At 37.5% G+C, this 25,929-nt stretch overlaps 1 protein-coding gene across 11 annotated transcripts in view; it reads right to left on the reverse strand.

The window, feature by feature from the left end:
- LOC143355912 (protein kibra-like) overlaps positions 1-25,929 on the reverse strand; it is a 247,416-nt gene that overhangs the window by 174,532 nt on the left and 46,955 nt on the right. For 4 of the 11 annotated variants that reach the window (XM_076791107.1, XM_076791104.1, XM_076791106.1 and 1 more), the window contains one exon: positions 20,452-20,554. The exons of the other annotated variants lie outside the window; for them this stretch is intronic. In XM_076791107.1, the coding sequence (XP_076647222.1) occupies positions 20,452-20,554 (103 nt within the window). The remainder of the gene's footprint in view (positions 1-20,451; positions 20,555-25,929) is intronic. 11 annotated transcript variants of the gene reach the window in all.

Below are 25,929 nucleotides of genomic sequence, written 5' to 3' on the forward strand. Positions count from 1 at the left end.
GGTTTTATCGCAGGTATATATTAAGTCATTTTAAACATTATTACATTGAAATAAGTAAGTGTTTGACCTAAGAAATGGTTTAAGAGAAAAAATGGATTGTATTTTGTGCGATATATACCAGAATGTTCGGAACGTTTACAACATCGCCGGTTGGCACAGCGGTTAGGGCGTCGGGCTACGGAGCGGATACGCTGGTGTTCGAATCCCGTCGGTGGGAAAGTATTTTTTCCATACGTCATCTTTATTTTTTCAATTTCTTATATGGTTTATTCATGTGATTTTAACAATATTTTTTTAATGTTTTAAAAATATTGAGGTAACATTTTTAACTAACTTTTATTTATATCACTCCGATTTTACTTCGAATTTAATGATATTATTTTCTAGGATTAGGCAAAGGAGGCATGTGAGAATGTAAGGACATACATATACACTTATATTTCAAGACCCTACTAGATAACCCTGAAGATCCTTATCTCATCTTGCATACTAAAGTACGTTGGCTCAGTAAAGGCAAAGTTTTTACAAGATTTGTAAATTTAATTGAAGAAAAAAGGATTATCCCTATAACAAAAATCAAAATTTTATTGAACTAACAAAATTTTCTGTGTTTTATCACAGACATAATGGAAAAACTGAATTGTTTACATTTGACAACCGTTTAATATCATCGAGCCAATGGTCACCTTTCATCGTGGATTTAAGAGCTGAAAAATGAACTAACGGAATTATTCAACATACAACTACAGAGTATAACAACTCAAATAATCGCCACACGGGAAAATAAAATTTATACTAAACTTCTTATTCGCCTAAATGGCTCATACGGCAACCCATAAAAAACAAATCAGTGTCGCCGCCATCAGCATCAACTTCATAATCACCAACGCTAGAAGACTATTAAGACCTGCTCTAATTCCTTCAAACACACAATCATGATGTACTGCTTCTATCGGAAACCAAATTAAACGAAAAGTACAAGATTACATAGAAAAAGTACCACATCATCAGGACAGACCGCCCCAATTTTTCGCAAGAAGGAAGAACTGCCATCATTATTAAGAGAGAACTACCGCGCGAGAAGATCACCTACCCCAGTAAACCACTTCCTTGGTAAACGAAATCTTAGAATATACAATTATAAAAATGGCGTCCTCACTCGACCCGAACAATCTCACTAATCACCAAAAAAGCTCTTAAAGATACAAATAAAGCCCTACACTTAGAGCTCAAGCTCTCCTCAAACCGCTACTGGGTCAACAAAATAAAGAAAACAGACTACAGTAATCCGAAATCCTTTTTCTCTAAAATAAACGCGATACTCCGGGCCAAACAACCTCCCCACATCAAAGAAATACATGTCGTACAGCTACATACATGTAGCTAGAAGGAAATGTGACCTCTCTAAGTCACACAAAACTAATACCAACTTCATTTTCACACTCCTCGACTAACTAAACATAATTGGAACGTACTGCAAGTCTATCAACTCACCCCGATACCATAACACGAATACATACCGCAAACAACTAGTAGATACTTCAGCCGAATCCATTAAAACAAATTCATGATAAACAGAAACTCGTCCACTATCTTTACCCAATTTAATAGTAGGAACCTATCCAGCAATCCTAAAACCAACGCCGACCATGAACACCCTTTCTGTAACCCCTGGTTAGTCGCACGCACTCTTAAACATATCCCGAATAAGACATCATATGGCCTTGACAACATCCCGCCCATAATCCTCAAACATTTACCGAGCTGAATAATATTGGAACTAACAATAATATTCAATAACGCGCTAAATAACCACTATTTTCCTAAAACCTGGAAACGTGTTACGGTGTTATCGATTTAAAACAAAAGAAAATAAGAACCCCTGTGTCCCATCTAGCTATCGTCCAATTAACCTGGCACCCAGTGTAAGTAAAATATACGAGGCAATCATCAATTTTAAAATAGATCACTTCTGCAGATCCAATAATATCATTCCAGACCACTAATCCGGCTTCAAACATAAACACAAACATTCCCAAACTGAATAAATTTTTGTCAATGGAGGCTACATCAGAATCCGGACATTTTTAATGTTTTATTTTCACGGATGAATCAATATTTACCAATCATGGTGGAGTAAACTTACAAAATGCTCATTATTGGGCTGTTGATAACACGCAATGGCTTCGTCAGTTTTCATCAAATAAGAGATGCCTTTCGACAATGTTTCAGTGTTTACATCAACGGAACCATAGTAGAGTACGGTAAACATGAACATAGTCTTCATACGTTAAGTTATGGTTTTTGAAGAATAACTCCTTCGAAGGTCATTTGAAGGTCAACATATTACACATGGCTGAATTTGTCTTTTCATTAGCTATAATGTTATACAGCATTCTGTTTCTGTGTGAAATCAAGTGTAAATGACAAAGGATCCTGATATATTGACTCAGGAGCAACAAGTCATATGACCAATGATAAAGAATTTTTTGAAAAATTACACATGGATATAAAAGATAAAGTAACAACGACAAGCGGTGAAGATTTAAAAGCTGAGGGTAAAGGATCAGGAACGTTAAGATGCTTAAAAGACAAAAATGAAAAAACAATCATTACGGTAACAGATGTTTTATATACCCGAATTATATGGAAGTTTGCTGTCAGTAAAAAGAATTCAAGATAATGGATTTGAAGTTAGTTTTAGAGACAATACATGTTATATATATTATAAAGAATAAGAAAACAATTGCAATAGCGGACAGTGTTGGTAATCTATATAAATTAATAATCAAGCATGAAGGTCTTCTAACCATGTATGAGCATAAAGATAATTGTATACATGCTTGGCACCGTAAATTGGGTCACAGAGACCCATAAGCTATACAGATGATGCATGGAAAAGGTTTGGCAGACAATATGAATATTGAAAGTTGCACTATTAAAGAAACATGTGAGACATGCATCGAAGGAAAACTCGCACGTGAGCCATCCCCAAGGAAATCAAGCAGAGAAACTAAGGACATACTAGATATTATACACACAGACATCTGCGGAGCCATGCAAACGATAACCTCCGGAGGCGAAAGGTATGTGCTTACGATGATTGATGATTACAGCGGATACACACACATTCATTTATTATCAAATAAGCCTGAAGTAAACCAAAAATTCAAAGATTGCATAGCATTAATGAAAAATAAGTTCAATAAAAGATCTGACCGAGGGAAAGAATATGTCAACAAGGAATTAATGACATTTTTAAGACCTAAAGGAATCGAGATAGAACTTTCAGCACCGTGCTCGCCACAACAAAATGGCAAGGCTGAAAGGAAAAACCGATATTTGATTGAAATGGCCAAATGCATGTTATGCGAAAGCAGATTGGCAAAGAAATATTGGAGAGAGGCTGTGACAACAGCAAATTATATTCGGAACAGGTTACCAACACGGACACGCTAAAAGACACCGTATGAATATTGGAACTTGAGGAAACCAAATTTAAACACCCATGTATTTGGGTGTGATGCTTATGTGCATGTTCCCAATGAACGTAGACGAAAGCTTGATAAAAAGGCTCAAAAATTGTGTTTTGTTGGGTATAGTGAAGAATCGAAGGCATTTCGCCTGCTGAATAAAGAAACCAACAAAATCACAATTAGCAGGGATGTAATATTTCTCAATAATAGAGATAACAGGAGGAGCAGCAAGATTTGTCAAGCCAAACGGATCCGGGACCAGTAGCAGAGATAGAGCTATCATCTAAGGATAATAAACATGTTGGACAGGAAATGGAGAGGGAAGAAAATATACAGATAAATCAAAACACAGAAATTCAAGTATCCAGGAGATCAGAGCGTTCAAATAAAGGAGTACCTCCCGACAGATTGGGCGAATATGCAGGAATTGCAATTGACGAAATAAAGGAACCAAGTACAGTTGAAGAGGCGTTGCCAGGTCCAAATAAACGCGAATGGAAACAGGCAACTGATGGCGAATATTTGTCACGAATGACAAATAACACGTGGGAGCTCACAGAACTCCCTAAAGGACATAAAGCGATCGGTTGCAAATGGATCTTTAAATTAAAACGAGACGAGAAAGAAAACGTGATTCGTTTCAAAACAATGTTAGTGGCCTTGGGTTATGATCAAAGGTACGGCATTGATTATTATGAAATATTTGCACCAGTTGTTAGACTTACAACATTGAGACTGTTATTAACGATTGCAAGTAGAGATAAGCTTACAGTGAGGCATTATGACGTGAAGAATGCTTTCCTGAATGGACACCTAAATGAGGAGATCTTTATGCAACAATCAACAGGGTATGAGATCAAAGCAAAAGAAAACTGGGTAGCAAGATTAAGGAAAAGTATACACGGGCTAAAACAATCAGCGAACAACTGGAATAAACGTATTACGACAGAACTTGAAAATTGGGGATACACACAAGGTAATACCGACCCATGCTTATACACAAAACAAAACACTAACGAATAAAACAGTTACATAATAATATACGTTGATGACATTTTAATCGCATCAAATGATCACGAAGAAATAACCAAATTAGAAAAAAGGCTTTCAGAGAGTTTCTTCATCGCACCTTGAAAACATAAAGGAATACGCCGGTGTGCAAGTGGAGAGAGATAAGGACGGAAACTGCTATATACACAAAAAAAGGCAAATCAATGGAATGGAGAACAACAAGTTTAGCAAACGAACAAAACATATAGATATCCGATTTCATCGCGTGAAGGACTTGAAAGAAGGTAAAATATTTAATAACAATAAAGTACTGCGATACTAATAACATGCTTGCAGATTTGCTGACGAAGCCCTTAGGATCCACAAGATTAAAAAAATTAACCGAAGAATGTGGATTGATATCACTGGGCGAAGATGACGATGTTGAGGAGGAGTATTGGCGAGATCATACACCAGCAGAGCCATCACACGAGATGCACATAAAAACAAGATCGTCACCGCGAGTATTATAAACGCCGCGTAGTTCAGTTGTTGTACAGCCATTAGCAGACACACAGTAAAAGTATACCCTACAGTATAACGTGAAATAATTTATAATACTTCCTACCCTGCGTAATATCCCAACAAAAGGAAACGAAAATGGCATTATACTCGCAATCAATCGATTGGATCGACAAGTTAAACGGAAGCAACTACGGATCATGGAAATTCAATATTAACACTTTGACGGACAGTACAAATTTCAGTGAGCTGCAAAAATAGACAGGAAATTTTTCTTGAAACTAGTTGTACTATTCGAAATCTGATCAGACATAAACAATAATAATAAGTTAACTGTCATTAGTAATGACAGTTGGTCATTACTTTGAAATGTATATTAATTGCAAAAACTTAAGGTTGTATAACATTAAATGAATAAAAATTGGCTTTAAAATTTGAATGCCATAGCATTCATGTCATTTTGCATCACTATGAAAATAAATGCTATAGCATTCACGTCCGCGAACGTGTTAAGATGGCATTAGTCCAACGATAATTGTGGCAACGCGCGACCAAAGAGGCAATAAAACCGCAGGATGACGATGTAGCAGCATTGGAATGTTACAACCGGAAGGAAGAAAAGCATTGGCTACAATTGCCCTGAGTGTTCAGCATGACCAGCAAGTATACAGGGTGAATTCGATAAAGCAGGACACCTAAATATCTCCGTTACTTTTCGCTGCACAAAAAAACTTCGTAGGACAAAGTTACACTGTTTGAAGGGCCACATATAACGGTGTAAGGGAAAAAAAATTTCAAGGTCATTTTTTATGAGATTTCAAGGTTATCGATGTTTTTTTAAATGGAATGATATATTTTCGTTAACGTAATGTGTTGTAGCTGACAAAATAACGAATTCATGCATGTAACACAATATGACCTTCAAATGACCTTCAATCCAGAAAAATGGTATAAATAAAATTCAACGTGTAAGATTCATTTGATGTATTTCTGTTACGCCAAATGTTCAAAAATACATCCTATACATCCTACACATCCTATACATAGTCCTATACTCTATCCTATAATATCCTCTATCCTATCCAATCCACGATCTTATCCTATCCTCTATCCTATCCTGTCCTCTATCCTATCCTTTTCTCTATCCTAAACTATTCTCTATCCTAAACTATTCTCTATCCTAAACTATTCTCTATCCTATCCTGTCCTCTATCCTATACCATCCCTTATCCTATCCAATCATCTATCCAATCCTATCCTCTATCCTATCCTCTATCCTATCCTATCTATCCTACCTATCTATCTATCCTATCCTAAACAGTGTAACTTTGTCCTACGAAGTTTTTTTGTACAACGAAAAGTAACGGAGATATTTAGGTGTCCTGCTTTATCGAATTCACCCTGTATATCATCGACTGCAAGAGCGCATCCGATGCATGGGAGGTGTTGAAAAAGGTATTTGATCCTAAGTCACGAGCGAGAATTTTATAATTAAGAAAACAAATAGTGTCAATACGCCTTGAATCTGACGAATCTATGACCTCGTACCTCGCGAGAATAAAAACATGTTGCGATAACCTGAAAGAAACTGGCTACGAATCATGGGATGAAAATTTAGCGTACACGGTGCTACATGGTTTGCCATAAAATTATGAAGCTATCGTTATGAGATTGCCAAATTTGAACGACGAGAAATTCAAATCTTCTGAAATAAAAGGAGTTCTGTTAAACGAATATGCCAGATGGACAGCAAAGGAAACAGAGAAGAACAGTGAACAAAAGGAAGCTTATTATCAGACAAAAGAAGTACGTTACCAAGGTGGGCAAGGCAAATGCAGCAGAGAATCCTACAACCAAAGCAGAGAACTGCAGCGCCAGACTCCAGACTCCAAGGTGAACGACAGGAATTGTTTCAAATGTGGCAAGCAGGTACGTGCAGCAAGATACTGCAGAACACCATAGTGGAAGAATAAACAAAATCAGGAATCAGTTACACATTTTCCACGTAGGAGTAGAGATTCATATTTCTTAGAAGTAAATAGTGCGCAGTTAGACAATTGTTGGTTGCTTGATAGCGGTGCAACCTATTATATCTGCAAGCACAGACAATGGTTCGCAAATTACAGAGAAATAGAAAGTGAGGTGATTTATTCTGCTGATAGTAATATAAAGAATAACCTAAGGGGATCATATCGAATGAGGCGACTAAACGGATAGTGGGGAGGCTTTTAGGAAAGATAGTTCATATATTGTGAAAGCGGAATGTGTGAATAACATGTCAATTATTTCACAGAAAGAAACACATGTTGTTAGTAATACGAAAGCGAGCGAGAGCGAGAAGGGGCAAGGAAGATTTTGTCATGTAGGTATATCAAATATAAAAGAATTGTCAGCGAAAAACTTTGTTAGAGGGTTAGAAAACTTAAATACTGAAAGCATATATTGTGATGGATGTAGTATTAGAAAATTCAAAAGCCCCATATAAGCAGATAAAAGGTAGGCAAACGAGAGAATTAATAGAATTAATCCATTCGGATCTGTGTGGTCCTATGCCTGAAGAGTCGATTGGAGGATCAAAATCCTTCCTCACGCTTACAGATGATTATTCGCGAAAAGGTACAGTTTATTGTATTAGAAGCAAGAATGAAGTGGCGAGTTATATACAAAAGTTTATAGCTGGGATAGAGCGCGAAACGGACAGTAAAGTCAAAAGAATTAGAACGGATAACGGTTTAGCATTTTGCAATAGTGAGCTTAAATCCTTACTTGACAATTGAGGAATAAAACACGAACGGACAAATACTTATACGCTACAGATGAATATCTTTCGGGATATCCGAAAGAATAAACCGGACATTGTTGGACTTAGTATGTTCAATATTGACAACAGTATCGTTATCACAAAAATTTTGGGCCGAAGCATTGTTGGCAGTGTGTTACATTAAAAATAGGGTGGTACATTCAGCGATCAAGGATGGAGTTCCAGAAAAGATTTGGACAGGGAATACACCAAGCGTAAAGCATTTGAAAACGTTTAGCGTATGCCCATGTAACAAAACACAGTAGGCACAAGCTTGATCCGAGAGCAAAAGTATGTGTACTTCTAGGATACTCTAGTCCGACAAAAGGCTATAGATTGTGGGATCCAGTAATAGATGACGTAGAACAAACAAAGCATGTAGATTTTGTAGAGGATGTGTGTGGTTACGAATATATTTATGATAGGAAAACTTATAACATCCCAAACTATGAAGAACCGACTACAAATGAAACGCAAAACGAAATGGCAATAGAAAGTGTAGAAGACATACAAGAAACCGCTGAGGTAAAGACAAATACAGATAAAATAGTCAGGAAAACAAGAAGCTCGCGAAGGAAACATATAGATAGGGAAAGCGTAGTCCACAATCCAATACAGAAAAAGATAATAAGGAATCCATGGAGTCGAGCGGGTAAGCCCAAAGATATTCAAATTTTGATCGAAATAATTGAATCCACAACATTTGAACAGGCAGTGGCATCGCCTCAGTGCAATGAATGGAGAACGGAAAGTAGAGATACATGGGAAATAGTGAGTAAAATGAAAAGTACGCAATGCATCGGTTGTAGATGGGTGTACAAAGTAAAGCCGGATACAACCGGAAAAATAATAAAATATAAGGCTAGGATAGTTACGCAAGGTTACAATCAAAAGAAAGATATAGATTATTTCGAGTCATATGCGCCAGTTGCGAATATGTCAATAATTAGGATGGTACTAGAGCTATATCAGTGTCCCAGGGTTGGGAAGTACACCATTAAATATAAAAATGTGCATACAGATTAAGGCAGTCAGGCAGAAATTGGAATAATACAATATAAATAGATTATATTGTGCAATTAAAAATAGAAATAGCAATAAATAGAAATCAATATCTACGTCAACAATGGAGGCCGAGTATGTAGCGCTTGCGAATGCTGTAAAAGAAATCATAAGTACCGAACTAGTATGTAAGCCATACGTTATTAGATGTGACAATAAGTCAGCGATTGATTTTGCATCAAATAAAGTGGAAAGGTCTCGATCAAAACACATCGATATCGCGTATCATCTAACGAGGGAAAAATACGAAGAAGGTTTAATAAAACTAAAGTATGTCTCATCGAATGACAATGTGGCAGATATATTTACGAAGGGATTTCTGTGAAGAAAAAAAAAAGAAAAAGTGCAACGATGTATGGGAGTGTAACGTGTGTCAAAAGTGAGGGATTGATGAGCTTTGACACACAGAAGCATTTATCTCTCCCGCCATAAGCGTGATGTGCGTATAGATGGCGCGATATGTGTTAGAGTGCAGTACACTCCTCTATGTTCTTGCGCGCGCGTTTTTGTTCTCAGACACTGTAGAACTTTGGTAAGTGCAGTACGGATGTAGTCCATTAATAAAACCATTTTCTTATCTTTGTACAAACCCAACAGCTTGCATTAGTGTGAATCCTACCGATACTCAACCGATATAAGGATAAAACGACAAATACTGAAAATAAAATTTTCTTTACTTCATGTTTACATTTTCCAGTCGTAGCACTGCATACATTGTACTAATTCTCTATCCTAGTCTACTGAGGTCGCTTCGCCGAATTCAAGACACTGAATGTTGACTGAAGAGTGGGGCTGACTCATAAATACTGTGCACTACTGTGCTAATATAGAGTAACATATGAAATAATTGATTCCTATCGTTTGAACACTTTTGTAACCCTTTTATAATATTGAACTATTATATTATCTATTATTATTTATTATACCTTTTTTAATATTTGTCTTTTTACATTAATGCTTTAAACATTTTACGCTCCAACGATTATACATATATTAAAATAGAGACTTTAATACGTATTCCAGAATTTTTTTAGACTTTCTGGAAGCCTAGAACAGTAAAACAGTAGAACAGTAAAAAAATGACACGTGTACATAAACAACCCAGATTGTAGGTGCAAAAAACGAGCTTGCCCACGGGAAATTAAGAGTACTACTAGGTTAAAATCGTTTTAAATATTCAAAATGCTAAATTTCACGTTTTTTCTGTTGTAAAAATATTGTAGCTTTGAAAAGAGTTAATGGTAACGTAACGTTCTGCTTCTCCAACTACAAAAGGGGCGTTGTTATGAAGGTCTTTCATACCTATCTACAAACAAAGAAAAATCTGGAAAAACGTTAAACATTTGAAACTACATATTCTGCTTCAACAACCTAAACTTCTTACGACCGCGAGAGAGCCGTGCCATTAATCGGCCACATACTGACAATACAAGTACTATGACGTTTGAAACCAACGCTGACTGCGACCAGTATCTACCATATTGTTATACCCACAATAACAATTTTTTATCTTTCCACATGAGATATCGAATTCTATCCTCATATAATTATTCAAAATATCGTGGAAATCTTCTATCTGACTAATTACAGTACCTACGGCTACGGCTCCAGAAAATACCAAAATATTTTCTAATTGCAAAAATCAAAATTCTGTTTTATCCGTATCAGTGAATTCCCCATATAAATCTCTACACGCCTCACATTAAAAGGTCCCTGAACTACGGTCGTCGCCGAGAAATCATAACAGGGTATATCGGTGTGAGACCAGACCACTACTAATCCAATAACAAAATTTCTTTATTTTTCACTATTTTTTTTTTTTATATATTCGTGGCATTTTTCTCATTAAAATGGCACCAAATATAATATAATTCCGATAATATTTGCTTGTGTGACGAGCGATGAAAGTTATTTCCCGTTACAATTATACTAACGGAAAATTAGTGTAAATATGATCCGAGTAATATCGTATTTGGCATCATTTTAATTAAAAAAAATTCCACAAATATATTAATGAGTCTCGTAAAAAAATAATTCATAATAAAAAAGTTTAAATTTTGATTTGGAGGCTTGGATTGACGCCAATCTTTTATTTTCCCCGAACGCTTCGACTCTCCGCGTCTCTTTCTTTCCCATGCGCTGTCCTTCTTGGCGTCCGAAACTTTAATCATTCATTAAACAAGTAAATATCATCGGAATCATATAATATTTGATTTCATTTTAAGCAGGAAAATTCCACAAATATGATGGTGAAAGTCCCATAAAAAATAATGAAAAATAAAGAAGTTTTGTTACTGAATTAGTAGTGGTCTTCTGGTCTCACGCCGACATACCCGACCGTGTTATTACATTCCTCGGCGACGACGACTCTCGAGCTTCGTGGCCCCTCACGGGGTATATCCCGCAGTGGTGTGGGTAGTTCAGGGACCTTTAAACGTTAGGCTTGTAAGGAATTATATCGGGAATTCACTGTATAGCTCTAATATAATTTTCGATATATTCGACCAAATGTGGTTCCGACCTCAGACTTTCAGGGCTGTTTTCACCTCTTGAATATGAACATACATACTATGCTCTCATAAAGTTTCATCAAGATCTAGAGATATCACTTCGAGATCACCCCTTGTTAGTATTCCTGTACAGGGTGTGTAAAAAGTAATGGTCCTCCGTCCTAGGGGTGAATCTGCACCTCTGGATCGGTGGACATTTGTAAAAGAAACTTGCAGCAAAATTGTTTAAAACAAAGAAAATTGTGGTTCAAGTTTTTTCTTACATCAGCGCCTTCTACTCATCTAGAAGAGAAAACGTTTGAAAGGAACCGTGTGTCGCAAACAAATAGTTATCGAGATATAAGCTGTTAAAATTTTTGCAAAATTCGATTGTTTGGAGTCATACACCCCTCGTCAAAAAGATAGCCCAGGTGTGCTATCTTTAATTTCTCAATGACGCATGTAAAATTTTTCGTCTGTAACGTATATCAAAACATTTTGAGCTCAGAATATGCGACTTGCTGGAAATAAGTCACAATGTCGTAGATGTTTGTATACAACAAAGAAAAACTGTTTCATACTAAGGTCGAAATGATAGCACACTCTGTTAATATGTTTAGAAATTGCTCAGTATTTCATGATCTATCAACGAGTAAAGATTACAGTACGATATTATATAAATTTGTAAGTATGGGACGCGGAAAAAAATTAGACAAGTCTGAAAAAAAGCAAATTCTTGAACTAAAACAGCAACAGTTATTAGTAGCGAAAATATAGAAAGTAATAAAAGGATGTCGTAAAGCAATACACAATTTCTTAAAAAATGTTTAAGATTATGGAAAAAAGATAAGTACTGGTCGGCCGTCATCGTTATCCGATCGTGATAAACGAGCAATTTTGCGTGTAGCTTCCAACTTGCAGTTAACAACGAAGCAAATAATGGAAGAATGTAAGTCTAGTGTTAGTGCCAGTGTTTCAAGTGTTCGTCGAGTTCTACTATCCTGCAAAAATATTAAGAGGCTAAAATTGAAAAAGAAACCTCCGTTAACAACGAAACACAAAGCAGAACGTTTACGCTTTGCAAAAGGAAGAGTGCATGGGAAAAAGAAGTGGAGAAGGGTACTATTTTCGGACAAAAAAAAATTTAACCTGGATGGTCCTGATGGGTTCCAATATTATTTTCATGACATAAGAAAAGAGACAATGTCAGCAATTCGAGGACAAATGTTATGATATTTCGGCAAGACAAGTATCAAGTTAATCAATGGGAGAATGAATAGTGTCCAATATATAAATTTAGTCAAAGAACCTGATTACATCTTTCAACAAGATAATGCATCTGTACACACATCAAAATTGGTCCAATCATATTTTAATGAAAATAATATCTCTGTTTTGCCGTGGCCTGCACTCTCCCCGGACCATAATATTATTGAAAATTACTGGGCAGAACTTGTTCGCGGCGTATACGGGAATTGAAAGCAGTATCAACACGTACAAGAATTAAAAAATGCAATTGTACGCGAATGGGATACGTTAAGTCAAAATTATATCCAAAAACTATATAAATCGATACCAAATCGTACAATAGAAATAATAGAAAATAAAGGGGGATGTACCCATTATTAAATAAGTATATATGTTTGATAAGTAATTATTGTTAGTTATTCTTTTCTGATTGTCCATGTGTTATCATTTCTTTCTGAAAATAAAACAATTTTTTTTTGTTACACGCTAAACCTTATAATATTTTTAATTATTTTCAACGAACCGCATATTCTGAAATCATAATGTTTTGATATTATACGTCACAAACGTAAAACTTTACATGCGTCATTGAAAAATTAAAGATAGTACACCTGGGCTATCCTTTTGACGAGGAGTGTGGGTATAGACAAAAGCCTACTACTACAGTCCACCTGACCGAGTCGATAAGACAAAACATAATCGTGTGCGTGCCTGGAGACAGACGTTTAAAGGGACATTCATCGCTAGGCCTGTACTGAAAACTGGAAAGAATCGAATGTCCGAACGCACAAGAATCAATAGTTCCAGATAATTCTCGAAAAATGAATATCTTTTTGGAAACGACTTATTTTGTTTCAGTCGATCAGCCTTGATCGAATACATTATATGATGCGAGAGCAGAGTTTTCGCTCCGAAATCGCACTAAAATCGCAGTATTATTTTGATCGTGGTCGGAGTAACGTCTCGTTCGCAGTTAAATTTCAGAAAATGTGCTTAGTGATTGTGTAGAAGTGTTATTTGTAGTGTTTTGTGTTTTGAAAATAATGTTTCAATTGTATTGATCATTTTTATTCTTTTTTTGTAGATTATTTTACGAGCTTCGTCATGCCTCGACGGTCTGTTAATTACAATCCTAGCAATGCTTCGCGCTATTGACGAAGCAAATTGAAATTACTCAGAAGGTCGTGAAGTATATCGCGAATTGTTAGCTAATTGGAGGTATGCGATGCGATAATGAATGCCAATGTTCCTTTAAATGCAACTTCGACGTCAGCTATTGCTCTTGCGCGTGTCTTTCCCTTGATGGGCCTTCGTGGGATTGCCCGACGAATTGAAAGTCGAATGATTCGCGAAGAAGGTTTACAACCTTACTTTCGTCTGTCTCGAGACACGCACACGATTATATTCTGTCTCATCGACTCAGTCAAGTGGACTGTAGTAGTAGGCTTTTGTCTATACGTATAACTCCAGACAATCGAATTTTGCAAAAATTTTAACAGCTTATGTCTCGATAACTATTTGTTTGCGACATATGGTTCCTTTCAAACGTTTTCTCTTTTCGACGAGTAGAAGGCGTTGACGTAAGAAAAAACTTTGCTGCAAAGGGCCTAGCCGAATAAGATGGTCAAAACTGCCCTTAGACGTTTTTCAATAATTAATGAACCATTCGAAAGCTGACCAAGAAAAACCCCTCTGAGCCAAATTTCAACCCCCTATCTTGCTCGTGAGGGTAGTTACAGGGTAAATTAGATTTTGAGCTTTTCCGTGCATTTTCCGCACTCTGATGCTTCCCAAAATTCTGAAAAAAATGTGACATATTTTGGACCCTAAGGCGGATTTTTGAGAATTTTTTCAGATTTTTTGGATGCAAACTGTGGTCGTAAAAAATGAAAAACCTCAAAAAAATCGGAAAAATGCAGGTTTCTCAAAAATATGAAAACATGCTATTGAGCTGTTTAGTGCCCCAATAAAGTACCATAACAGGCAGTGTCCTCAATTTTTTTTTAGATTTTTTGTTGTGGGAAGTCTTTGTCAAAAACAAGAAAAACCGAATTTTTTCCACGTTTCTGCTATTAGGAGGAAAGTTACACTTGTTGATTTTATCGCAAGTATTTATTAAGTCATTTTTAACGTTATTACATTGAAACAAGTAAGTGTTTGACCTCAGAAATATGTTTTAAGAGAAAAATAAATTCTATTTCGTGCGATATATACCAGAATGTTCGCAACGTTTACAACATCACCGGTTGACCGAGCAGTCAAGGTGTCGGACTACGGAGCGGAAACGCTGGGTTCCAATCCCGTCGAGGGTAAAGCTTTTTTTTCCATACATCATCTTTATTTTTTCAATTTTTTATTACATGGTTTATTCATGTGATTTTTAAAATATTTTTTTAATGTTTTGAAAATATTTAAGAAACATTTTTGAGTAAAATATATGTAAATATAGTTTTAGAGTATCTATCACTTCCTCGATTCTCTAATTGTATATGATCTTCATTACGGTCCTCTCTAACATTCTTAATATTAAAATTCATTAATCTGGCTCCTAAGCCTTGCGTCTTCATAAATTAGGGAGGAAATGAGAAGAACTCTGAATAAATAACACGCAGCAAAGTATTGGTTTTTGTCAAATTGAAAGAAAAGGGCTACATACTACCACTATTTTTAAAGTGAGGTATCAGGTACAAATAAGCCTTAGCCATTCCTCTTTATTGTAACGTACATGAGGATGTATTTCCGTTTATAGTTACTTGATTGAAAACCATCATGAAGAGGGGAGTCTTTTGTATTGTCGACAGAGGTTTTCGAGATGTTACATCTCATTTAACAGGTCTTGGTTTCAGAGTTCTCATGCCTGCTTTAAAAGGTAATCGTCCTCAACTTTCGACGAAAGAGTCGAATTATTCCCGTAAAGTCACGAAAATTCATTGGGTTGTAGAGGCAATGTATAGTATACAAGGTCAAAAGTACCAGCTTCTACACAAACAAGTAGACAACGAAACCTTTCCAAAAATTGGACATACTTGGAACTGCAAAACGACTCCATTTCAAACAGTATCCTCGGTAGATACTCTGGATTTTCCGGAAATGACAGAAGTAGATATAAAAATTCTTTTCACGGAATCTTACCAATTTTCGCAAGCAATTGCTATATCTGGCGGAAATCGTGGACGAACACAATAATATAAATATTAATTTATTGCCTAATCCAAGATAATAATATCATTAAATTCGAAGTCAAATCGGAGTAATATAAATAAAAGTTAGTTAAAAATGTTGCCTCAATATTTTTTAAAAACATTAAAAAAATATTTTAAAAATCACATGAATAAACCATGTAATAAAAAATTGAAAAAATAAAGATGATCTATGGAAAAAAAAGCTTTACCCTCGACGGGATTGGAACCCAGCGTTTCCGCTCCGTAGTCCGACACCTTGACTGCTCGGCCAACCGGTGATGTTGTAAACGTTGCGAACATTCTGGTATACATATATCGCACGAAATAGAATTTATTTTTCTCTTAAAACATATTTCTGAGGTCAAACACTTACTTGTTTCAATGTAATAACGTTAAAAATGACTTAATAAATACTTGCGATAAAATCAACAAGTGTAACTTTCCTCCTAATAGCAGAAACGTGGAAAAAATTCGGTTTTTCTTGTTTTTGACAAAGACTTCCCACAACAAAAAATCTAAAAAAAAATTGAGGACACTGCCTGTTATGGTACTTTATTGGGGCACTAAACAGCTCAATAGCATGTTTTCATATTTTTGAGAAACCTGCATTTTTCCGATTTTTTTGAGGTTTTTCATTTTTTACGACCACAGTTTGCATCCAAAAAATCTGAAAAAATTCTCAAAAATCCGCCTTAGGGTCCAAAATATGTCACATTTTTTTCAGAATTTTGGGAAGCATCAGAGTGCGGAAAATGCACGGAAAAGCTCAAAATCTAATTTACCCTGTAACTACCCTCACGAGCAAGATAGGGGGTTGAAATTTGGCTCAGAGGGGTTTTTCTTGGTCAGCTTTCGAATGGTTCATTAATTATTGAAAAACGTCTAAGGGCAGTTTTGACCATCTTATTCGGCTAGGCCCTTTCTTGTACAAATGTCCACCGATCTAGAGGTATAGATTCACCCCTAGGACGGATGACCATTACTTTTTATACACCCTATGCATCTCTATAATAACCACTTCATAACTTCTACATACATACAGGGTGTCCCAACAATGTTGTACTTCCTTGAAAGGAGTATTCCATGAGTTCATTTGGAGCAACCATTTCCTTTGCGAAAATGCTATCCGCGGCTTTGTTTTCGAGTTATTAACGAAAGCGGCGTTGAAATTAGTTGAGCCGGCATCTGTTTACTGTAGCCGTGCTCCGATTGGTCCACGGTTTTCGTTATTAACTCCTTAACAAAGCCACGGAGAACATTTTCGCAAAGGAAAAAGTTACTTCAAATGACCTCAGGAGTCTTACCTATTAAGGAAGTACATTTTTGGGACACCCTGTAACATACGATCGAGTTGGGATTTGAGGCGTATTAAGTACTATCCTGTGACAGGCCGCCCAGTTTTTCGTTCCCGTCAGAAGGACGGAAACCTGACCGACACCGGGTATTTACAGGCCGGGAGGCCGGGCCCCACTTGGTCGTGCGATACGCGGTCCACCCGGGACAAACGGCTATTCGCAGATTCGGTACTCGTAAAAGATTTTCGGTTGGAAACAATACTCGGGCGCCAGACACGCTGAGATGTTACGCAAACGGTTTTATCTGAATCGCGAATCACAGATGGCAATTCCGAATTTTCTAGAGTCGCGCGATGTCTTGGATAGCTTTCGAACGGGTACAGGGTTCTACGTGGGAGGAGCATTTTCCCCACGGCGGGAAGGTTTCTTACAATAATTTAGTACCCGAGAATCGACTCTAATATCGTTTATTCAACGGATGGTAACAATCTGGCTGCCGGTGGGAACCGGCAGCGGTCGAATCTGAGCCCCTGCGTTTACAACGTAAGCCGGGACGGGTTTTCGGAATACGACCACGGACGAGGTGTACTACGTCCTCATTCGGCGTGCTACGCGCAATAGAATGACCAAATTCAGCTGGAACACGCGATTCTATTTCTTTTCTCGACCGATGTCGAATTAGTCGAAAACGGCGATATGTGCGCGTCACATCGTCCAACCGTGGAACGTCCCGAAGCTGGTGATACTTCTACGCTAAATAGACAGCTACACGAGCCCCCCGCGAATCCGCGACTCTGTGTTACAAGCCGGCGCCGTACAACTGCCTCCCGACGGCCACGCGGTCCCCCGTTGTCCGCGGCCGGATTCGCGTTAACTCAGCTCGCATGCTCGACGACCGACGATCTTGCGCCCTTCACGAACGTAATCGTCTCGCGATTCCCGGCCTTGCCGAGATTTCGTTGTTCCGCGACGCGAATTATGACCCATCAAGACGCTACCAGAGCCAAAACGAAATCATCGAAATAAAAAGGCAGCCTGACTGGCGCTTACCAAAAACAACAGCTTGACTGCGGCGGTTTGTTGACAGCTTCTCGTCTCGCCTGTTCCCGGTTTTCGGCAACGCAAAAAATTACTAGTTCGATTGCGCAATAATTAACAAGGCTAATCCTGACTACGGCCAACGACACAGTGACCTAATTCCCGGTGGCTCGGGAACGCGGAAGTGAGGCGTCTCCCACTTTTCCTATCTTTTCCCCCGGCGTGACGCTCTGGCCTATCATCTACATATTCACGGTCGGGACGTATCCAACAGTACGGGGCCCCTCGCTTCCGGCGAATCGCTAATTAATCGACGGCTAATCCGGTAATTAATAATCGGCTAACCCGGGCTCCGTCCGCTCCTCGATCCCTCTGTGCGGGATTCACTCCGGAGCCAGTCCTCTGAGCGCCTCTTCTTGAGGATTTTCGCGCTTCTTTGGCAGGAAAAGGTTCCGGGCCCCCCTGGAGCCCGGCTACTATCCTGGAAGTTCGCGTCGCGCAAAGTGGCGCGACGTTTAAAACGAGTTAATTCTCGTCCACTGACATTCGGACTTCCCAGGGAGAGCGCCCGCGACTGCCGTTTTCGCATCGGCACTGTCAGAGGGCGGCCCGGCCTCTCTTTACCGGTTCGGAAGGACGTAGGCAAGTTTTGCCACGTCACACCTGATACAGTGAATCCGCGTTATATGTCAGCTGCCCCGGTCTTGTCATGGTCGGGGCACTATTCTTTGATGAAGTGCTGAACCTAGAAAAGGACAGCGATAGTTTACCGGCATTTACAGTTCGCCGTGGTCGGCAAACAAGTCGTAATTCGTGTCTCCCATGACTTATCCATCAAAGTCACAGCGGGGAAATGCTGCCGACGAGACCCTACTATTCTTTGATGCAGTGCCGAACGTAAAAAAGGACAGCGAAACTCGAGAACTTCCTCATTTTCCATTATATTTTTATGGGACGTTCACCAACATATTCATGGCATTTTTCTAATTAAAATGAAACCAAATATGATATGATTCCGATGATATTGACTTGTGTAATGAACGATTAAAGTTTCGGACGCAAAGAAGGACAGCGTATGGGAAAGAAAGAGACGCGGAGAGTCGAAGCGTTCGGGAAATATGAAAGATTGGCGTGAACCCAGGCTTTTAAATCGAAACTTGAACTTTTTTATTATGAATTATTTTTTTACGAGACTTTCACCAATATATTTATTGAATTTTTCTGATTAAAATGATGCCAAATACGATATCATTCGGATCATATTTACACCAATTTTCCGTTAATATAATTGTAACGGGAAATAACTTTCATCGCTGATTACACAAGCAAATATCATCGGAATTATATTATATTTGGTGTCATTTTAATCAGAAAAATGCTACGAATATATTGGTGAAAGTCTCATAAAAAATAAAGAAAAATAAAGAAGTATTGTTACTGGATTAGTAGTGGTCTGGTTATGTCACCTTTAACAGTCTACCAGAGTCAGAAGGCCTGGCTAACCAACACATGCACATATGTACGTATGTATGTACATGTATGTATATGGTCGTAATTCAAACAGAGCTTCTTTAAAAAAAGAATAAATAAAAGTGTATACAAAAATTTCATCGTATAAGATTTTATGATTTTGGTTAATAAATATGCAAATATAAAAGACTCGAAGGCTAACTTAAAATAATACGTGTCAGATTAACTCGAAATATTTTGTCAAGATCATTGTTATGAACAACTTTTCCCTATAGATGTTACCGCTGATTGGCCCTGATCTTTGAGATATTTCTAAAAAAACTGTTAGTATGATTATAGCATTCTCCGCCTTTTCCCAATGACCGAATTCGTTCTATAGGGCGGGGGGATTGGCTCTGTTCCTTCACTTGCACTCCTTCCCAAAGGAATGTACCCAGATCAAACGAAAGTTCATTTTAAAAGGCTGTACGAACCTAACTCTTCGTGGGATAACAATTTTGAAAAAGGCTCCTCACCAATTTTGATAGGATTGAAATGGGTTACCTGCGATTTGATTCTGAACACCATCTCCCTACACGTGTTACCGCCGCTCGACCTTAGTTTCTGAGGTTTTTATAAAAAAAACTGTTAAGTCCACTATAGCGAACTCTGCTATTTTGAACGAATTTTAGTTGGAATTTAAGCTAGATATCTTGGTGAGGGTGTATAAGGGGAGAAGCTCCACCGTAAGGCACGGGTTTGGTAAATATTTCCGGTAAAACATTCTTTGTTACAAGTAAGCTAATGTCCCTTGTTCGTGCACTTTATAGAAAAAATATGGTATTCGGACAGTGCCAAAGGATCCACAACAACTAAGACGTTAAGCGTATTGCCACTCACTTAACACGGTTGCAGGTTGTAGGTTGTAGATTGTAGGGGATAGCAAGACACCAATATTTGAATGAGTCCGGAACGGTGCGCAGTGGGTCAGAATCGCAAGAAGCTGAACCAAATATATGTCTCTGTTAATTATACATTATTAATTACAAACAGAACGGTTTTATGCGGTTTCGAAGTCTTAGAATCTAATTCTGCTATTACTGATTTGCTAGAATGAGAAACTGTCTTTATGAAAATATTCTTGTAGAGCGTGTTTCAATCGAAGAAATTGAAACTTTTCTAGTTGATGTTGAATGTAATTTTAAGCAATTAATGTCTTATTTGACACTTCTAAACGAATTTTATATGAATAGAGACTTAAAACTACGAAAAAATGTAATTTAAACAAAAAAAAAGCATCGAAATTATTATTAAATTATTATTGGTTGCATCATACCCCCTTTTCTCTCCCTTCAACTCGTTAAACTACTTTCGTCTACTTATTATGAAATTACTTCTTAAAACAAAAAATTGACAACAACAGTAGTGTTTCCTTAAGTTTTTTAAAGGAATTACAACTTTAATAAGAGATACAAAATCAGTACTCTCTCTCTCTCTCAATAGTTCGCTATATGGACTGTAGGGGAATATTTTTCAAACAAATGAAACACCCCTACAATTGCTCTCGGTACGTGGACCGTGGACCTATGTATGTGTTTGCATTGTACCTCTATCAATATATGGATGTAACGAAAATGATAGCAATGTAGTATATAAAGATCAACCAATACATTATATCAATAATCAACCAGATAATGATATAAATTATATATATATTCATCTTTAAACATTTTAAACATATAATTAATTAACAATTTAAATAAAACATTTCCATACCATAGACAATATATGTATCATTTTTTATGTATTGAACGAACTGTTGAGAGAGTCGCATTTGAAATACGAATGCGAACATGGTTGCTGAGTAGTGGGGGAAGCGTTCGAACGCGATGAAGGGAATGACGAACTATTGAGAGAGAGGGGGGAGAGGGAGAGGGAGAGGGAGAGGGAGAGTAAAAAAGTTGTGAAGTAAAAGTGTCGGTGTCGGTGTGTCAGTTGTTGTCTAAAAGTTTGTTTAGTAAAACCAGATGAATTCTTCATTTGTAAAAAAATATTATTTAACAAATGAGATCAGATATCACTCTATGTCCTTTCGGGAAAAAAGACCTGAGGAAGGGGGGCCCAGTGGCGTTCCGTTTCGAAATCTTGGCCCCACTTCCGATTAGGCTAGGACGGGTCACCGGGATGGATTTAGTAGGTATACTTGGGCCCCCGGGCCGCTCCTTCGGGGTGGCCCTAAGAGTGGCGAAGAATCCGTAACTTGGATTACCACCTTGGCCAAAAAAAGCTTAGGAAGAGACCTAATTTCACCCTATTTCTTGACATGAAAATTTGTGAATCAATTCCACCAATTTTATAGAAACGGCCCACTGAGCAGTGAGCGACTATGGGACCCAAGGTTGGACATTCTGTAGATCGGAGCTGCTCAACATGCCTATTACCGGGCAAGGGCGCCTGTCGATGCCCGTGGCCACAGTTACGGGCAAAGCTATGGGCAAGCGACTTAGCGGAGTGGGGGTAGGCCGTAGTATAGCCGTAGCTGTGACAATGCGTATGACAAACACATGCAGCCTTGCCCGCAGGGCTTCATGCACGCCGTTCTCTGTATGCCCAGGGGAAGGAAATCGATCCCCGTACGCAAACGCTGAACAAATCTAGTGTAGACATTAGACTGTAGAGGACTGTGAAGTCTCGTTGTTCGCTGCGCTTTATACAGTGCAGAAAAGTTTATAATACCTCATTGCTGCTATTGAGTTGAAAGTCAAAGCATTTGGCGTGCTTGCCAGTGCAGTAATAAAGTAGTTCTTGAACCCTGATTTCCTCGATAATGTGCGTGTGAACATTAAAGCTGAAAAATCTCAAATCTAGTAGGTTCAGTTCCCCATGTCATAAGTCTACTCGTTCCGAACATTTGGTAAAGTCGTCTTTGTAAACGCAAAGTTTCCGTCTCTTGCGTCGGTAGGTGCGGATACGAATAGAAAATCACGCTTCAACCGAACGCCATGACGAACTAGCGCTATTGGGCTCATGTTATGCCAACCGGTAACTTTAAACACAATTTACATAGGTGAAAAATTATAGCAGCGGTTTCATCAGATGCTCAATCGGATCGGCGGAATTTCAGCTTCAAACTGATCTCAAGATGTTGGTATTGCGATCATTTCTCTCCGCGGGTTGAATTAAAAATGGAAATTATGCAAATTTTAAGCATATTTTCAGAAAGACTTAACAAGAGAAAGAAATGTTCTTTTTACTGCTTTTTTGCACAAGATTCTACGATGATTTTTTCGCTTTCTAGAGCCAGTTAAAGTTAAACAAACCATTTTTGCTTCAATGTTGCATAACTCGAACAAAAAAAATCGCACTATGTTCGACCAGCAGGTTTTTTGCACAAAAAAGCAGGCGCTTTGAAATTATGGTAATGCGATTTATCAAAAAAATTTATCTCTCCCCATGTGATGTCTGGAAGTTGGATAAAATTTTTTGTAACTGTCAAAGTCATCTTTATAACGCTATAACTGTGTTAAAAAGCAACGTAGCTGAAAATTTGAAGAACATCTGAAAGTACAGACTTTAAGTTTTCAAATGATCTTTGAACGATATCGATACAATAATTTTTGCCGGAGTTATGATCACTTGAAGTTAACCCAATTTCTTGGGTTCGTAGAGGTGATCCTTTAATTTTTTTAGGAGTGTTGTAGTTTGTCCATGGGTAAAATTATTAACGTCAATATGATAGGTATGGACTAAATAATTGAATATGATGACTCAAGACTGACTATTACATACTCATAAATTATTGACGGTATGTAGTTTGTATGGTACTAAGGGGGCAGCGTAATTGTAATAATTCGGTTTTGCGAAGGTCAACGCAACGAGTACCTTTCGTTTTTTATAATAAACTGGATACCCAATATATTTTTTTTAATTTCGATAGAGATTATGCATAATATAATAGGCATATGCTTGTGCTTGCCATTAGGTATTTCTTAAATTAGTCGTTATCCAAAAGAGTGTTTCGAATAGAACTTATTCCCTGATTTCGATGGGCTTATATTATACATACATACATATACTATAACATTAGGGGAGAGTCGTACGATACCGACTAAAACTAGATCTCACTTCTACTGTTAGTTGACTATGTAGAGTCCTGACATATTTCGGCGACGTCATATTTTCTTCAGTATTACCAGAATGCTAAGACGTATAAAGTTCCTGTTAGTGTTCTATACCACAAAAGTTATTTTTCTTCTTTTTCTGATAATTAAATAGCACTGTATAACATGAAAAAATTTTGCAATATCCACTGGTCGATACTTATAAAATTTCTCATTCTAAAATCAAATCCAGACACAGAATTTCTCTATCACGCACAGTTTTCGAAAAATATCGGTTTTTGTAAAAATGCATGATTTAAAAAAAAACTAAGGAATTATTCATGTTGAAGCAGCCATCGCCACATACAATGAAACATTTAGCATGCAAATAGTCGGGTCGGTTTATGAGGCGTGCGACAGCGAAGCTATTTTTGAGAAAGCCGTTTTCAGCCCGTGCAATTCAGATGTTTTAGACAATGTATCTCTCGTTCTTTAGAATCTTTCGTTGCCGGCCCCAATAGCAAATGCTGGTATCATAAACCCCCGAGTTACCGAAGAGTCGTGGTGACCGGCGCACAGTGGTCCGGATTGGAAAACTAAGTGACATTTACTTATTGTTAGTCCAAAAACGAACTTTCTCGTATCGATATCTAATCCACGAACATTATTTCTTAAAGGTCCATGGACCTCGAAAATGAAGAAATTAGTTAAATTTAATAGATATTATAGTTGTAATAAACATTGAAATTTGGAGGTTTTAAAAACAGTATTTTTCGCCACAAAAATTGCTTCTCTTGCGATATCCTGACGCTCCTATTTAATATTTTCTCTCGATTTTTCTTTTAAATTGGAGAGCAGACTTTTGCGATGAAAAATGATTCCATTTAATAATGATTACTGTAAATAATCTATTTAACATTTGTACAATTTTGAGTTTTCGCTTGGCATTCGCGAAAAACCAGAGGACAAAAGATTTCGCGACACGACCGAGTAAATAGCCTGCTCTCCGAAATAAAGTGCAATTCTTCACGAACTGTGTACTATCATTACATTTTGTTGAAGTTTGTAATAGTTGTAAGTGCTTGTTAAAGTTTGGAAAAGAGCTGAAGCGGATACATTATACGTACTGTTTTTGTATTTATGTGGAAAATTACAAATAAATTTTTTGTGGAAAATTTGTTGTATTTGTGGAAATCTAGAGACGTTTCTGGTAAGGAAGCCATTAACGAAAAGTATTTGGTTCCGTTGGTATATGAGCAGGTCAAGAAAATATTCATTGACAGTTTGCTTCGTAATCAATGAGTCATACAGGGTGTTCGACTACAGATGGGATCAAATTTAAGGGGTGGTTCTCCAAGACAATATAAGAGGAAAATTAAGAATAAAAAAATTGTGACTTCGGATTCATTTTTTAATTATCATCAATTAAAAATCCGACTAAAATGCGGCAACCCGATCAACAGAGGTGTACGTTGCTTACGTCATAAAGGCTCGCGACAGTCACGTAACAAAGGGGGTCCTCGTTCACATCCAATGGTTAGGCTTTGACATCGCATACTTTAGCCAATAATTCAGCTAGAACCAAAAATGCATGTGGAATGACCCAATGGAACGATTTACACGCCAAATTCTTGTCAGGTGACTTCTTGCGAGGCACACGAAGTCACTTGATACGTGACTGTCGCGCGCCTCTATGACGTACGCAACGTACACCTCTGTTGGCCGGGTTGCCGCATTTTAGGCGGATTTTTAATTGTTAATAACTAAAAAATGGAGCCGAAATCACAATTTTTTACTCTTCATTTTCGTCTTATATTGTCATGGAGAACCACAACTTAAATTCTCTTTCACCTGCAGTCCACACAATGGTTCCATATGGCCAGAACGTGGCCAAAACCTCCAGACGTTCCTAGATTTCATTGAAAATTTGTGATATAATGTGATACATTTACATAAATAAATAAATAAAGAAATACAACGAAATAAATATTACATTTTAAACATACTCTTTAAGAGTGAAAATAAAGGCAAACCATATTTGTGTGTCGGGGACTACCTCAGCACCTCTACCTTCCCTCTCGCTCTCTCATATTGACCTGAACGAGGGGAAAGACTAATTTTCGGGACAACAAACTTTACCTTTGCATTGTATGAAGTAGGTATTCGCACTACATAGATCTTTTCTATATTTTCCGAATATGTATTTTAAGAAACTCTATTATCTTTTTTGGAAGATATGAACGGCAGCTGTATTATGTTCTAAACTTTCAGAAATTAT

Source organism: Halictus rubicundus, chromosome 7 (assembly GCF_050948215.1).
Source record: "Halictus rubicundus isolate RS-2024b chromosome 7, iyHalRubi1_principal, whole genome shotgun sequence".
Classification (NCBI taxonomy): domain Eukaryota; kingdom Metazoa; phylum Arthropoda; class Insecta; order Hymenoptera; family Halictidae; genus Halictus; species Halictus rubicundus.